The 17,648-nt window shown below is 42.1% G+C and overlaps 1 protein-coding gene across 1 annotated transcript in view; it reads left to right on the top strand.

The window, feature by feature from the left end:
* CHAT (choline O-acetyltransferase) overlaps nt 1–17,648 on the top strand; it is a 320,287-nt gene that overhangs the window by 261,971 nt on the left and 40,668 nt on the right. The window contains exon 12 of the mRNA XM_078641120.1: nt 14,245–14,382. Coding sequence (XP_078497246.1) covers nt 14,245–14,382 — 138 coding nt within the window. The remainder of the gene's footprint in view (nt 1–14,244; nt 14,383–17,648) is intronic.

Here is a 17,648-nt window from a genome sequence, read left to right as displayed (position 1 = left end):
GGTTTCCGCCGAAACGTGTCTTAAGCAGCTTGATGGAATAAACTTAACTTGAGTAGAATTCACGGTGTCAGTGCCATCCTTGATCCTAAGGAAATGCGGCTTGGTAATATATATATATATATATATTACCTACTGGCGGTCGCCAGTAGGTATATATAGTTAGGATTTTTTCTCTATGGGATTTTTGAAAATTCTATGTCTAATAACTTTGGCGTTTGTGGACGGAATTGGCTGAAATTTTCAGGAAAATGGCACATTTTCTTTCTGCTTTTTTAAGACACAAGGGGGACCCAACGGATAGCTAAGTACCATGGGTATAACAGCGTTATAATGAACAAAGGTCCTTAGCTTATTTGAGAATCAAAAACAATACAGTATAGGAACACAATGGAAAGCTATACGATTTAAGGTTTCCAAACCCAGCCGGGAAAGGAGTTTATTTTTAAGAAACAATGTCCAATCTTTCAATACAAACGAAATAACAAGACACAAGCCTGTGCCGTACCAAAAAGAGGAAAAGGAAAGATAGGATTAGGGTGAAAGGGGTGTCTTTCAGGCAAAGGAAGAGAGCAAGGACAGGGCACTGTAAATAAGTCAAAAATCACTAACAGTGTCGCCTGGAGTGGAGTATACACAATCTCATTTGACAATATTGTAAGTGTAAACCCACTCATGGGTGTCGACGTTTCGATCCCTATTGCTCAACTAGATACATGGGATCATCATCAGGACTTTTATAATGAACAAAACATGCCTGAATGAGAAAAAGCCTCAGTAAATCAAGGTATGAAGCTTCACATGGGAGGTGTACTTCACTTCAAGATTCTGGCCGAAGCGGTCGTGCACGTAGTTAGATGTCGTGGAGGTCTTTTTAGGGGGTTGCGGCACTGCAACCGGCATTGACCGAGCAGCCACAGGAGAGACGAGTCTACACTTAGACTTTCGTCTGAACGCTACATTGTTGGCAACCCTCGTGTACGGCTATTGTTGCCTACACTTCAAAATCTGTACCCCGCTCTCACGTTGAGCGTAGTAAGTGCTGCCATCGGATGCAGTTGGAAACGAACTACGAATTGTACCTGTAATTCTCTAACTAACAATTCGTCTGGACCCCCTAAAAAGACAATATTGTCAAATGAGATTGTGTATACTCCACTCCAGGCGACACTGTTAGTGATTTTTGACTTATTTACAGTGCCCTGTCCTTGCTCTCTTCCTTTGCCTGAAAGACACCCCTTTCACCCTAATCCTATCTTTCCTTTTCCTCTTTTTGGTACGGCACAGGCTTGTGTCTTGTTATTTCGTTTGTATTGAAAGATTGGACATTGTTTCTTAAAAATAAACTCCTTTCCCGGCTGGGTTTGGAAACCTTAAATCGTATAGCTTTCCATTGTGTTCCTATACTGTATTGTTTTTGATTCTCAAATAAGCTAAGGACCTTTGTTCATTATAACATTTTCTTTCTGAGCAGCCCTTGAAAATTTGGGGGGGGTTCGTCAAGGGGGGGCCGAGAAAAAAGGGGGGTCCCAAAACGTGTTTTTAACATTGAGTTTTCCATAGGGCGGTTGGCCTCACTTTTAGCCCGAACGGCTGAATGGATTTGCACGAAACTTGGCAAAATTGTAGGGACTGGTAGCCCGATGTGCCTTTGCTAGGTCTCAATATATGTGCTTCAGTGGATTTTGAGAAATTAACGTTCAAAAAAAGATATATATCTGTAACAGCGGACCGGGCAGCGCTCCGGTTCGCGGACTTTACGCGGTACGGAGCTTTGTGAAGCGAAGCTGATTGGTTCTCCGGCGTCTGTGAACATTCCAAACAGTCCGTAGCGGCCGCCATCTTGTCTCTCGGTAGGATCGAGAGACAAGAGGAGGCCAAAGCGAAGGGGCAAATGACCATAAGGGGGCATAGTAGATCCTCGCTGACCCCCTAGGTTTGATGTGGAGGTTTTAAAAGGGCCCCGCGGGGCAAAAAAAAATAATAATAATAATAATCGAACGGCTGAATGGATTTGCACGAAACTTGGTAAAATATTAGGGACTGGTAGCCCGATGTGCCTTTGCTAGGTCTCAATATATGTGCTCCAGTGGATTTTGAGAAATTAACGTTCAAAAAAAGATATATATCTGTAACAGCGCTCCGCTTCGCGTAACGGAGGTTTGCGAAGCTGATTGGTTCTCCGGCGTCTGTAAACATTGCAAACAGTCCGTAGCGGCCGCCATCTTGTCTCTCGGTAGGATCGAGAGACAAGAGGAGGCCAAAGCGAAGGGGCAAATGACCATAAGGGGGCATAGTAGATCCTCCTTGACCTCTTAGGTTTGATGTGGAGGTTTTAAAAGGGCCCCGCGGGGCAAAAAAAATAATAATAATAGTAATCGAACGGCTAAATGGATTTGCACGAAACTTGGCAAAATTGTAGGGACTGGTAGCTCGATGTGCCTTTGCTAGGTCTCAATATATGTGCTTCAGTGGATTTTGAGAAATTAACGTTCAAAAACAAGATATATATCTGTAACAGCGCTCCGCTTCGCGGAGATAAAATTATCTCTGTATTACCTAGCTGTTGCTAACACCAGTTAGCGACGGCTAGTAGGAGATAGCGACCATCTTGGGCCCCACTTTGCATGTGAGTGATATTTATCACTAATGACATGCAAAGTGGGCATGCCAAGATGTTAGCGACTGGAAACAGTCGCTAACATCGCTATCTCCTATTACCAACTTTTGGAAATATTCGCGATAAGCGCGAATATCTCCAAAAGCTACCACCTGCCCTGAGCAGTTTTTAGCCATGTTATCCAATGGGAGGTGGATAACATGGCTAAGAGTATTAGCTCGGTAATGCATGAATATCGCTGAGTTTTCAGCGATATTAATGCATTGCGGTCGTTTTTTATCGTATTTGCGATAAACCTTGATAATAGCAAGGTTTATCTGCGATAATTTCTGAAGATGCTTAGCGGTAAAAAATTCGTTGCTAAGGATCGTTAGGGATAAATATCGCTTAACTTTGGTAATATGCCCCAACGTCTGTTAACGTTCGATTCGAAGGAAATCAGGAAGTGTTGAAAAACATTGTCTGCGCCATCTTGCCTTTTTTCAAATGCCACACTTTTTTTGTGCACGGCAGTCATTTTAGATGCCTTGACCAGACCCACTCTCTGCACGCTGTCGATCCTTAGCATGGCTCCCCACCCTCGCAAGCATCTCCCCCAGGCAGTGGTCACCCCCGCTCTCTGTCTTATGCATGGGTAATAAACCACCCCCCATCTGCGCTGCTCTTCACTGAGAATCACACCCTGTGCCCGCCCGACACCTCCCTTTCGCCCTATTCACTACCGCACCCTCTGACACTCCTTTTCCTCTGTGTCCGATTGTCCAGGCCGGTCCTAGGGTATCAGCTAGCCCTGCAGATGTAGTTTATGGCCCCAGCTGTAAAGAATCACCCCTCTTCAAAGGAGTTATAGTAGATCAAGGCCCACACTCGATGAGATCCGTCACAGCAGACGCGTTCCTATTATCTGAAAACCATCCTGTATTGTGATTGGGGAGGGGACCGAGCCTGAAGCGGAAGATTCCAGGGATGACTCTTTGTACATCAAAGTTTTTACAATTATGTGTCACATTAAAAATATATAGCACTCCAACAAAGTAGTAAGATTATAAAACTTTAATAACTTATAAATATATACAAGAAAACAAAAACAGTAATAACATATAAACATTTTTAGGGAAAAACAACGAAGTAGCGGTCGGCTGTGCGAATAGTCCCAACGCAGCACAACGTCCAGATTTCACTGATTTCGGCATCCGGCGTGGGGCGTCGCGGGGGGTGGGTCATCAGTAGCAAACTGTTGTGCGAATAGTTCCAAGGCAGCAGAACGATGGCACCAAGGTGATGTCCAGTAAGTTGCCGCACTGGTTTTGGTATCCTACAATGCTGCTCCGAATAACGGCGTGGGGCGCCCCGGGGGAGGCGGCGTGAACGGGCCTCTCCAGGTGGAGTCTTGTCTGTTGTAGTGGGGCGCCCCTTTACCGTTTCAGTTGCCATTCCGTCCGCTTTTGGTCCACTGTGTCAAAAGCCGCAATTCAGCTGAGTTCGCCCACTCTTGCGGTGCAGCGATAGGCGGCTGTCACAGGACTCTCAAAATGGCGGCAGGCTGTTTCCTTTTTGGGCCTGGTCCACTGAAATGGCCCTGGGACACCTTGGAAATCGGACGCTTGTCTGCTAGGTCTTGGACCCCATTCTCGAAAGCGTCCCCTCCGCCTTGAGGATTCATCAAAAGTTTTGGGGGCCCCCGACTCCTGCAGGCTTCTGGTGGGGAGCGGCTGCCATGATTGCTCGCGGAATGACTACGACGGAGCCACGAGATGGTGGTGCTTTCATGGTGACGCCAGCTTCAGTCTGAAACATCCAGAAACAAGGTGGGGCTTTCATCGTTTGGGGAAAAAAAAAAGTTTTCATCCAATGAAAAGTGTTGTTTTTAGGTCATATGATCAAGCCTTCCATCATTAGGAAACCAAAAGTAAAATGAACCAATGAAAAGTTTTATAAACAAGTCACATGACCTGTTATGCGGCATAGGGTATAAAATGCGGAGGAAATACGTTGGCACGTGAGGCGGCGGCAGTAGCGGACCGATGTGCGAATAGGCCGAAGGCAACACAACGCGCCAAGATCCGGATGGCACCGAGGTGGTGTCCAGCAAGTTGCAGCACTGGTGTGGCCATCCTACAATGCTGAAAGTCGGCGTGGGGCGCCCTGTTGGCCTGTGAGTTCGCGTCAGTAGCGGACCGATGTGCGAATAGGCCGAAGGCAGCACAACGCGCCAAGATCCGGATGGCACCGAGGTGGTGTCTAGCAAGTTGTCGCACTGGTGTGGCCATCCTACAATGTTGAAAGTCGGCGTGGGGCGCCCCGTTGGCCTGTGAGATGGCGTCAGTAGCGGACCGATGTGCGAATGGGGCCAAAGGCAGCGCAACAATATTTTCTGAATAGAAGACACCACAAGGCGCTGAGATGCCAAGATCCGGATGGCACCGAGGTGGTGTCTAGCAAGTTGTGGCACTGGTGTGGCCATCCTACAATGGTAAAAGTCGGCGTGGGGTGCCCTGTTGGCCTGTGAGATGGTGTCAGTAGCGGACCGATGTGCGAATGGGGCCAAAGGCAGCGCAACAATATTTTCTGTATGGAAGATACCACTAGGCGTTGAGATGCGAAGATCCGGATGGCACCGAGGTGATGTCTAGCAAGTTGCTGTACTGGTGTGGTCATCCTACAATGCTGAAACTCGGCGTGGGGCGCCCCATTAGCCTGTGAGATGGCGTCAGTAGCGGACCGATGTGTGAATAGGCCGGAACCAGCACAAGGCGCCAAGATCCGGATGGCACCGTGGTGGTTTCATAGTTGAGAGGCACTTCATCTGCAGTGGGGCGCCGAGATCCGGATGGCACCGAGGTGATGTCTAGCAAGTTGCTGTTCTGGTGTGGCCATCCTACAATGCTGAAAGTCGGCGTGGGGCGCCCCATTAGCCTGTGAGATGGCGTCAGTAGCGGACCGATGTGCGAATGGGGCCAAAGGCAGCGCAACAATATTTTCTGACTAGAAGACACCACAAGGCGCTGAGATGCCAAGATCCGGATGGCACCGAGGTGGTGTCTAGCAAGTTGCCGCACTGGTGTGGCCATCCTACAATGTTGAAAGTCGGCGTGGGGCGCCCCGTTGGCCTGTGAGATGGCGTCAGTAGCGGACCGATGTGCGAATGGGGCCAAAGGCAGCGCAACAATATTTTCTGAATAGAAGACACCACAAGGCGCTGAGATGCCAAGATCCGGATGGCACCGAGGTGGTGTCTAGTAAGGTGCACTGGTGTGGCTATCCTACAATGCTGAAAGTCGGCGTGGGGCGCCCTGTTGGCCTGTGAGATGGTGTCAGTAGCGGACCGATGTGCAAATGGGGCCAAAGGCAGCGCAACAATATTTTCTGTATGGAAGATATCACTAGGCGTTGAGATGCGAAGATCCGGATGGCACCGAGGTGATGTCTAGCAAGTTGCTGTACTGGTGTGGTCATCCTACAATGCTGAAACTCGGCGTGGGGCGCCCCATTAGCCTGTGAGATGGCGTCAGTAGCGGACCGATGTGCGAATGGGGCCAAAGGCAGCGCAACAATATTTTCTGAAGAGAAGACACCAAAAGGCGCTGAGATTCCAAGATCCGGATGGCACCGAGGTGGTGTCTAGCAAGCTATGTAGCTGAGTTGCGTGCGCACTTGCGGCGAATAGGTCGAAGGCAGCACAACAATGTTTTCTGAATAGAAGACACCACAAGGCGCTGAGATTCGGTTACCACCGAGGTGATGTCTAGCAAGTTGCCGCACTGGTGTGGCCATCCTACAATACTGCTCCGAATAACGGCGTGGGGTGCCCGAAGGGGGGGGGGGAGGCGGCGTGAACGGGCCTTCCTAGGTGGAGGCTCGTCTGCTGTAGTGGGGCGCCCCTTTACCGTTTCAGTTGCCATTCAGCTGAGTTTCGGCTGCTCTTGATGCTACAGCGACAGGCGGCTGCAACAGGACTCTCAAAATGGCGGCTTGTTCTTTGGATTTGGGCCTGGTCTACTAAAATGGCCCTGGGACACTTTAGAACTCGGACGCTCGATTTTTTTTTTCCTTTCCTGTACATGCAAAAAAAGGTAAATGCCCGGTACGTTACACGCTTCATCTGCCACGATGTACTCTCCAGAGGAACCGAAAAAAAATATAGTTATGGTAACTATACCATGCATCGTCATATGGAGAGGTGGCACCAATTAATTATAGTGCTGCATAAAAGAGAGATTTGGAGGAGAACCCCCGACCTGCCAGTACATTCATCAAAGAAGTGGCACTGACAGCATCAGAGGCAAGGGAAATGGTCCCAAATATTTAGAACTTTGGAAAGATTAAAATGACATGTTTAGATTGTGGCAAATTAATTTCATGTGGACAGATGAGTGTTACTCTAATAAATACAGCATATGAACATCATCATAGTCGATGGTTGGTAGAGACATTTTGACTATATCCTGGACCTGCCCGTCCTCGCCCAAAATGGCGCCGGAATAAATGGGACTCGTAACTCCTTGTTGTGTACTGGTTGCAGAACCTTGAAATCACGAGATACGTATGCAGTTTTGAAGCATATGGCGGGCGGGGACGAGAATTGATTGAATATTTCGACATCCCTATTGATATTAAGTTCTGATGTGTTATTGATTACTGTACTATTGAAAGTTCGAATTAACGTCACCCATGGTACTTGCCCGCAAATGTATATCTAGATAATTTTATTGTAACTGGCCCTGTCGTATTTTAATTATAAAATGTACGTCCACCGATTCCGCAACTGTTAGACACCTTAGTTCTTGCAACCTAATGGCCCGCCCGTTACGTTCCTCTACAGTGTAAATGTCTACTCATCATATACGATTACAGTTTGCTCCGTGGCCGGCCCACGTGGTTATAGGCCCGTATTTGTATAATGACATTTTCACAATAAAGGTTTTTAAAAGAAAACATGGTAGTAGTATATACATTGGTAAAGTTTTTAATAATAGTCACTGTTTTAGAATCATTAAAAGGCAAGTGAAATAAAGCAGACCAATTACATGAAGGGTAAAAGGTATAATACGCAGGAACGCAGTAAAGATAAATGGTCAAGGGCTGTTGTGTTTTCTACTCCTGCAACATAAAGTGATCGATAAGAATCTCATATTCAGGCGTATCGGCGACTAAGACAGCAGGTCGACCCTCTTTTGCTCAACGGCTCCGTCATGGGACGAAGAAACGCGCTTTTTCTCGAAAAAAGAATATATTTTACTTGCAGGACAGTTGTAAATTTTCCGGGAAAGTACATTAGCCTGGAACATTATAACATATATTTAAGAAAAAATAATGTTCGGAAGTAATAAAAAGCGTAATTTTTAGGTCATATGACCAAGCCTTTCATCATTAGAATAAGAAAAGTAAAATGAACCAATGAAAAGTTTTATTACCAAGTCACATGACTTGTTATGCTTACGTTACGCGCTGCGCGTCGCGCCCCGGATGACTTCCGGATGCGCTAACGCGGCGCGTCATATGACGCATTACGCGACAACGCAGGTCCAGAATATAGTCAAAATGTCTCCACCAACCAGCGGTCGGAACACAACCCCTTTCAGCAGGCTAAATAGTTCTGTTAAATGACAACAGAAGGGACAGGCAACAAGAACCATCAGTCAAAGAGGGGAGGGCTAGTTCTTCTCTACCGGGTTACATTGGGGCGCTACCGGAACTGATCGAATTGGTAGTCTACAGTGTTTCTGGATGTTTCAGACTGAAGCTGGGGTTAGCATGAGAGCACCACCATTTCGTAGCTCCGTCGTGGCCATTCTGCAACCAATCATGGCAGCCACTCTTTATCGTTATTTTGGGCGGGGTGGGTGGCGGAGCCGAGCTGTTTTGCAGCCATCATTGTGTGGAGTTCAGTTCATCTCACTAGTTTTGTATTTGTCATGAGGGGTTGTTCCTAATGTTTCTATTTTAGCGAGGTCAAAAAGAGATCCCATTAGTGGCCTACTGATTTTGCTCGATTCCTTTTCATTTTTTTTTACACGATTTTTCGTTATCTGCAAAGACTAAACAGAGTATTGCGACTCTGTATCTGTTTGTAAATAGAGAATGAACCAACGAGAACCAATTCTAAAACAGTAAATGCTTGGATAACAATCAATCAAATGGAGAGAGAAGCAGGCACGACGTATTACAACGGGGGCAAAGGCCTGCGTTAACTACCTTTCACTATCTGCAAAGAGAGAGTACTCCTAATAGAAATGAGGGGGCACCATTCAAAGCAGATCAGTGTGCATAAACACGAAAATGTTTTCACTTACCACGTACTTGACATTCGACAGCTTATGATATTTGCTATTAAAAAACCATTGAAATTCACTGAAAAAACCATAGGTTATAGACCATATATAGTTAGGAATTAGCATTTACAAAACCTTGAAAATTCACTGAAAACACCATAGGTTATAGACCATATATAGTTAGGAATTAGCATTTAAAAAACCTTATTTTACTCACACAAAACCATTGAAATTCCATATATAGTTAGTTGCACTAACTATATATCGCGCACCCGCAATCCACTGCTGATGATGTCACATATTACATCATTCATGACATGGTCAGTGACATCACTGATGACATCACTGATGACATCTCAAATGACATCACTGATGACATCACTGATGACATCTCATTTGACATTAATGGTCACATCACTGATGATATCATTCATGTGACAATACAATGCATCTCTTCACACTTTAATATAACCTCTGTTACACCCAGTGTTAAATACAGAATATAAATTTTTAAACCATTGACACACCAATACTAGTTACTACATACGCACTCACTGATTCCTATGTTTACACACACATTCACTCATTCACCCATACAATCATTCATACATACAATCACTCATCTTTACAACACTATCATATGCACTCATACACCTATACAGACACTCACACTCTGCCACTCATCCATGGAGTTACTCATACACCTAGTCAGTCCTGTAAAGAATCAATCACACTTCCATTTTCTATTTTTTCCCTTTCCATTTAAACATAGAGTACCTTACATTTTCAAACATATACTAACACATACTTACTCTTTTATATAATCATTGATACAAGTAAAAATTGATCTGCACAGATTCACACATCTCCCAGCCAGCCACACACACACTCAGTCTCCCATACAAATACTTGGACAATCAATCAATAACCCATATAGTTACTCATATAGCTACTGATCAACACATGCAGCAGTTTACAGAACAACAGACATATTGATGCACAAATTAAGACAGTTTAGTCACTAACCCATGCACTCAGTGAGACACATTTAATCACTCACTCATACATTCAGTCATGCACCTACTAAACCCTTCGTCCAGACACTTATACATCCACTCATTCTTCAATATGTAAGACATATTTTAACTTTACAGAAACATACAGTCACTGGATGTTGTCATCAGTGATGTCATCAGTGATGTCACTGACCATGTCATGAATGATGTAATATGTGACATCATCAGCAGTGGATTGCGGGTGCGCGATATATAGTTAGTGCAACTAACTATATATCGAATTTCAATGGTTTTGTGTGAGTAAAATAAGGTTTTTTAAATGCTAATTCCTAACTATATATGGTCTATAACCTATGTTTTTTTCAGTGAATTTTCAAGGTTTTGTAAATGCTAATTCCTAACTATATATGGTCTATAACCTATGGTTTTTTCAGTGAATATATATATATATATCAACAGCAAATTTCTTTTCACAAACACACCGCATTCCTCTTGAAGTTCTAATTTCAGTTTATTTGACCTGTTCTCTTCTTCCACCTACACCTTTCGAACCATTATTTGTTTTGCTTATTTATACAGTCACCATTTTGCCTGTAATGATGCATTATGGGCTTTGTAGTTAGGAACCGAGATCCAGGCGAAAAACAAGAAGAGGCAGAAAAACAAAGACATCAGCTCCGAAACAGAACAGTAGTGACTAAAAAAGTAAAAACAATTGTGAAGAATAAAGTGGATTCCAATCTGATAATCAATTTATCCCATTACAACCTATCTCAAACTGAACGGACTCTATTGAATGAAGGATTGACTTTCTGTCCTGACAAACATCAAGATGAAGTAGAGACCAGGATAGATATGTATAAATATATCCGCAAATTAAAACTAAAAAAAAAAAAAAAAGTTTTTGTCAAAACAGTGCCAAGGTCTATGCATGGCACAATAGGTGAAGTTTCTAATCAGACAGAAGTTCAAGAAGACTATACCATCGCTGTAACAACTAGTCTTAGAACTGCTTATGAACTGATTCATCAACTAGAGGATACGGAAAGTACAGACACACAAATTTTGACAGAAATGGGGATATCTACAGATACACTTCCACGAACTAACTTTAAAAACAAATCAAAGTTCTGTCCAGCCTTACATCCTGGAAACCGGATTGATACTTTTCACGACCTAGTTGTGGCAGAACTAGAAGTCATGGAAAACATAAAATCAAAGAAGCAAGAAAACTTTTCAATCAAAGAACGCCAAGCATTGCTGGCTCTTAAGAACAACAACGCAATAGAAATAAAACCAGCTGACAAGGGTGGCAATATTATTATCCTGGACAAAAATGACTATGTAGAAGAAGCAAACCGACAGCTAAACGATACAACCAACTACACTTTCCTAAGATTTAACCCTATTGCTGAAATGACGAGATATGCACACAAGCTAATATCTGAATGGCATGACTAAGGATTGCTGAGTCAGGATGAGAACAATTTCTTAACCATATCACACCCAGTAACACCAACGATATACTTCTTGCCAAAAATCCATAAGACTCTGTACAAACCACCTGCCCGTCCCATCATCTCCAGCTGCTGCTCACTCTATGAAAACATGGCCTCATATGTTGATCATTTTCTGGCACCTATCGTTCCAACCTTGAGTTCTTTTATCAAAGATACTGGAGATTTCCTAAGAATTCTAATGGAAACTGAGTGGCAACCTGAATACTTACTAGCTACAATTGATGTTGTATCCTTATACACGTCTATTAATCATGACGTAGGATTAAAAGCCATAACATACTTTTTGAAACAAAGGCCCATAGGAGAACTACAGCATACCAACATGTTATTGGACATGATGAAACTTTGTCTAACAAATAACATCTTCCTCTAAAACAAGCATTTGTATTCTCAAAAATGTGGATGTGGCCATGGGCGTTTCCTTCTCTCCAAGATATGCTAATCTCACCATGGGATGGTGGGAGAAACACATAGCATGGAGAGAAGAAAATGAACAATACACGACCGATGTCGTATTATGGTTGCGATTTATCGACGACCTCTTCTTGTTGTGGAGGGGTCCAAAACAAAAGCTCATAGAGTACATAGCAATTCTGAACCAGAATGAAGTTGGTCTCAAATTTACTTACAACATACAAAAGAAGGAAATTGACTTTTTTGGACACCAAAGTTGATATCAGGGACAACAAACTAGAAACTACAGTCTTTCGTAAGAAAACCTCAATGAACAGTGTCCTCCATGGCACATGTTTTCACCCGCAGTCGCTCAAGCAGAGCATTCCGTATGGTGAATTTCTGCGAAGGAAAAGAAACTGCTCTGAGCAGAGCGAAGTGGAGAAAAAATTTGCAGAAACAAAAACCCGCTTCACTTAACGTGGATATAGAAACAGCGACATTGCACGGGGCGAATCAAGAGCCAGATCTAGAACAAGAGCTGACACCCTAATTGTGAAGAACAAAGATGGAAAAAAAACAGAGGACGATGATAAACCTCAACTAATCTTAACATACTCCAAAGAAAGCTTCAAACTTCGAAAAACTCTGATGAAGTACTGGAGTGTGCTCAAGAAAGATCCTGATATTGGTTGTCTGATTGGAGAAAGACCTCTAATCTCTTATAGAAAGGCGCCATCCCTCCAAGATACACTGGTCAACAGTCATTTTAAGAATGAAAAACCTGAAACATGGCTGGAAAAACGACAGAAGGGTTTCACAAAATGTATGGTCTGTAAAGCCTGCAAGGTGGGCAAAAACCTCAAGACCATTAAAGACCAAAAAGGAAGAACATTTGAAGTTCAAGACAAAATCGCATGCAAATCTCAGTTTGTGATCTGTTTGATTAAATGCCACTGTGGCAAACGATACATTGGTTCAACAATATGTCCCCTAAAAAAGAAGATATTGGAACACATACGAGCGATCCAGAACAACGATCACAGCTATGCCATAGCTAAACATTTACAAATTCATACCAACAAAACCTGGCAAGATATCAAATACTCAGGACTTGCGATCATCAATGATTGTGAAAGAGGAGGCAATCGTATTCAGAAACTAAGACGGCTGGAGTCCAAATGAATAAGACGCTTCAAGACCAGAACTCCGTGGGGACTTAACGGAGATGAAGAGATGCATTTCCACTTGTAAATATGATATACAAATCAGAAATGAACTATCAAAATATTAAGAGCCACAGACTGTAACTGCACAAACATTGATAGACAAGATATGACTTATCTGCCTTCTTTATAAACAACTCCTTCCCTAGATTTTCTTCCTCTCTCACTTACTTCCCTCTTCTATTTCTTAATATACTATTATTATCATCTTCTTGTACTCAATGCTGCACTAAGGACCACTGTACATATGTATATATCACATGAATGGGTAAATGGATCAAGATTTGAGAAGTGTAATGCTAAAATTATTTTTTAGAAATTATTGGTATCCTTTGTGTCTCACCACTGAGGGAGTCAGGTATGAAACACCTCCATGTGATAGGGGTCTTATTTCTGGGCACTCAGTCGAGAACCAAGATAACGGACACTCAGTCCAATATCATACAGTGAGCAACTATTATTAATTGCAACATCATGTATAATGGTGTGTATATATATATATATATATATATATATATATATATATATATATATATATATATATATATATATATATATATATATATATATATATATACATATACATACATATAAAATATTCATGGCAAAAGATGTGTAGTTAAGAACAGTGAAGCTATCCTTACCACAATACACTTACGATATTTTGGTTGGCAATATTTTTGCGCCAATATTGTATTAGCGCAATATTACTGTAGTCAATATTCTAGCATACAATTTTATGTAGCACATACTTTTTGCAGAAGATCTTTCATAGTGATCTTATAACTATGGTATATGGACAAAATATCGGAAACACAAGTATCGTGGGACCGAATATCGTGTAAAAAATATCGAGGACAAGAATATCATGTAGGTAATTTTATATGGGTAAGTAAAGTTTTACCATATGTGACTCCATATATATGTAACTTGACAATATTTATATCTTCAAGTTACGTAGATCTGGAAGTAAGAATATTACATTTATACTTACCTTTTCGATATCTTATCCTCTATATTCTTTACACAATATTCTGTCCACACTATATTTGTGTTTCCGATTTCTGTCACTGATCCCTAACTACTGCACTAAATGTCTGACTATGGTGGATAGATAGGAAGGGGTACTTGAGATTGGGGGTTATCTATACTGTAAGAAGTTGTTGGATAACCTCATGTATCTATTTTCTTTTTCTTCAGGCCATTACTGGCATGGCAATCGACAATCACATGCTGGGTCTGAGGGAGGTTGCACGTGAGCTCTACAAGGATTTGCCCGAGATATTCACAGATGAAATGTACCAGACAAGCAATAGGTTTATTCTTTCTACCAGCCAGGTAAGTCCCATTAACTGTATTTTTTCCAGTGGTGGTCAGTAGGTTAGGAGAAAATATCAGATCAGAAGTTTATAAATGTTATCTAAACGCTGATTTACTGATTCCATAAATACAAAGAAACAGCTTCTTATGACCCACAATGCATGCTATTGTATATGCAATTATTGTGCATTTTAATATCTGTTTTTAATTTTAGTTAATTTTTGTTACTTATGTCAATTCTAGAGGTCACATTCACTAATGTGTGTGGTTGAGCACAGAGAAATGTGCACTTGCACTTTATTCCCAGGCAGTCATGCACATGCCATGATTCAGTAAGAGACCAAGTACAATTAGGAAGGGAGAGCCACTCAGCATGGAGCAGCTCTACTGGCTTTCAAATGAATATGAAAAATTCTGTTGCACCACCAGCGCTTCCATACTTACTTGACCTAAGTGACTATCTAGAAAAGTTTCCAAGGCCAGAAAGCTGTGGTTAATTTGTAAAAAACAAATGTAGATTCCACGGCTCACCTTTTTCTCATAAAGTCATCAGGGTATGTACTATCCACTGCCCCAGCTGGAGCTCCCAGATGCCAGTTCCAGCGATAACTACTAATCATCACACTGACATAATTGTGACTTGTTACACTATTTAAAACAACATTGAGTTGTCGGAATGGACTAGATGGTCTAATTCATAATGTTTATGGAACTGTGAAACACTTTACTGCTTTTCAAGACAAGTAGCCAGCACCACCATGTGGTGTACTGCCAGAATAATGTACAAATAAATGCAGGTGCTGAGCACCGGCAAGCACTGGCGCAAATTAAGCATTGCCAGAAAGTCACTGCAGAAGGCAAGTTGAGAGCCAAACCGGGATCAGCATAATCTCAGCTTCACACTGGGTGAGAATGTCCCATTGTTGTCCGGTTGGACCCCTATATGTTGAGAACAACTATGTTTAAAGAACCTGAAAACCAGCAAGCGTAGGTGGGATTTTCAACTGTGTAACTGAGGTAATTGATTTAGTCCAATTGAGCCACAGCAGACCCACATACCACCCTCTTCCCACATGCATGTGCAAAACTATGCATACTAACATTTGCTTTTTTAACTCTGGATAACCATCAAGACATGGATGTCTTTGTGAATTTTCCAGAACACATACCCGAGCATACATATCCTGTTTGCATTACTACAGTTGTAGGGTGTCAAGTTGTGGTATTTTAGGTATTTTACTACCAGTGATTGTTTGGTATATAACTTTATTTGATTCATAAGTTACATGTTTGAACATAAGCCATTTTGAAATTGACAAAGTCCGCTAACCAAACTGTGTTTCTATTAATGACAGTGCAAGTGAACAAAATGACAGCATGAAAATCCTCTGAATATGAGTGACTGTCATTAAAATGTCACCATACTCTGTACATGCTCAAAGAAATCATTCATGAGTAAAATAAGATGTGCCCCTAAACAGCCCCACGTCTGTAGGCTGTTGCACAGCAAATTTATAGGACAATTCCATGCGTCCATTAGCAGGCCTAATGGTCTGTTCTACACCATTAAAAAGCCAAATGTCGTATCAAAGGGAAGAAAGATTCATGGCTCGGAATCTAGAAAACACACAGACATCAATATAGCAATACGTATTTCTACATGATGAATATTGTTAGCTAATTTTTATTTTTGTTTTCATGCAATGTTGTAATACGTTACTTTTATATAGTGTTTCGCACCCACTTCTGCCTTTTCTATATGTATTAAATAAGAGGTGTTATTACACAGCTTTATAGTACTCTATTCACCAGTCTTGGAAGGAAGAATTCGACATTCAACTCACTTAGCCATCCAGATGGATGTAAGGTTATTTTTTCATTCTTAAGTACACGTATACCATATATTCTAGATGTTGTAAAAGATGTACGGTATAACAAGAAGACATTGCTTCTTCTATCTTCAGATTGAAAAGCCAAGTTTACTGATTTTTGGAGATAACACAGAAGGCTCGATTCTGCACGCAAGCAGGATATTACAGATTTAAACTGCGCAGCTTGGAAAGTCTATTATTTTGTAACTTAATGAGGGGACCTAAGCAACCGGGCACAAGAGTTATGCTTAAATTTAGAAGCCAGGATTCAGGGGGCATTTCCCAACTTGGATTTGAAACATACACCTTTTCCTTTTTTTACCTTTGTTGTTTACACTAGGCACGGTCACGTTTGGATCTATTACGCTGTCTTTTATATTGCTCCTCCGGGATTGTTGTTTTATGAAAGGGTATGATGCTGCTTGGGCGTTCCTATCTGAGCGGATTGATGATGTATTTTTACTTGATTTTATTATAGATTATGAGAAGATTATTATTATTTTATACATTCTTTCTCGAAGTTGGATGAAGTACAAATGGATTGATATTGTATTTGTATTGTGTATGTTTCAGTGTTAGTGTATTTTTGTATGTGTACACTTTTATGGTTAATTATGACCGAATAAAGTACTACTAATACTGCTACAACTTTCCAAACGTATGCAGCCAGATAAAGTCTAGTCCAGTAATCAATTCAGGACTTAAAAAAAGACCAATCAATCAAGCAAGATTTCAAAATGTGAGTCTGAGTAAACAGAATTACTCTGAGTGATTTTAAATATAAAAAGTAGGTACTTTCGACATTTAGCACCTAAACATCTGAAGCTCATTTGAGAGAATAGTGTTGGCTAGAAATCTGACAACTTTAGATGGAATAGGTTTTTGTCCCATTGATGGTGGCGGAGGAGAGATGCCCCACTGCTTTGCAGCAGTGAAGTAAATGAAACATAAAATGATAATAACTCATCTTATTATTATTTTATGTTTCCTTCTACTGAAGTGTTGCGTTTGGGGCAGGGCTGATTCGACGACAGAGGAGCAGGGGAGGGGTGGTATACCCACCTCTAAGTGCAGATGACTGCTTGGCCTGCCCTCTCAGGCCAGCCAAACATTCATGCGTACTTCACATCTTCTCCATTCAGGCTACATTACAGCCTGTGTGGAGAACATGCCCAAACCCCCATTTCCTGAATGAGCGACGATCCATTGCGCTCAGACCAATCACAACGCTGCATTGCAGCATTGTGATTGGCTATCGGGAGGCTGGGAGCTGGGTGCTTCATGATGCTTCCTGCATCTTGCTGCGGGACCAGAGTCAGGATGAACAGGACGGAAGAGAGGCGTTTTTTATCCCCCCAGCCCCACCACCCAGGTCCAGTAGCAACCGCTACTGGATGGGGACAGTCAGTGGTG

The sequence above is a fragment of the Lissotriton helveticus genome, chromosome 5_1 (genome assembly GCF_964261635.1).
Source record: "Lissotriton helveticus chromosome 5_1, aLisHel1.1, whole genome shotgun sequence".
Classification (NCBI taxonomy): Eukaryota; Metazoa; Chordata; class Amphibia; order Caudata; family Salamandridae; genus Lissotriton; species Lissotriton helveticus.
The sequence above is the reverse complement of the archived record's forward strand: the minus strand, read 5'-3'. Positions and strand labels throughout refer to the sequence as shown.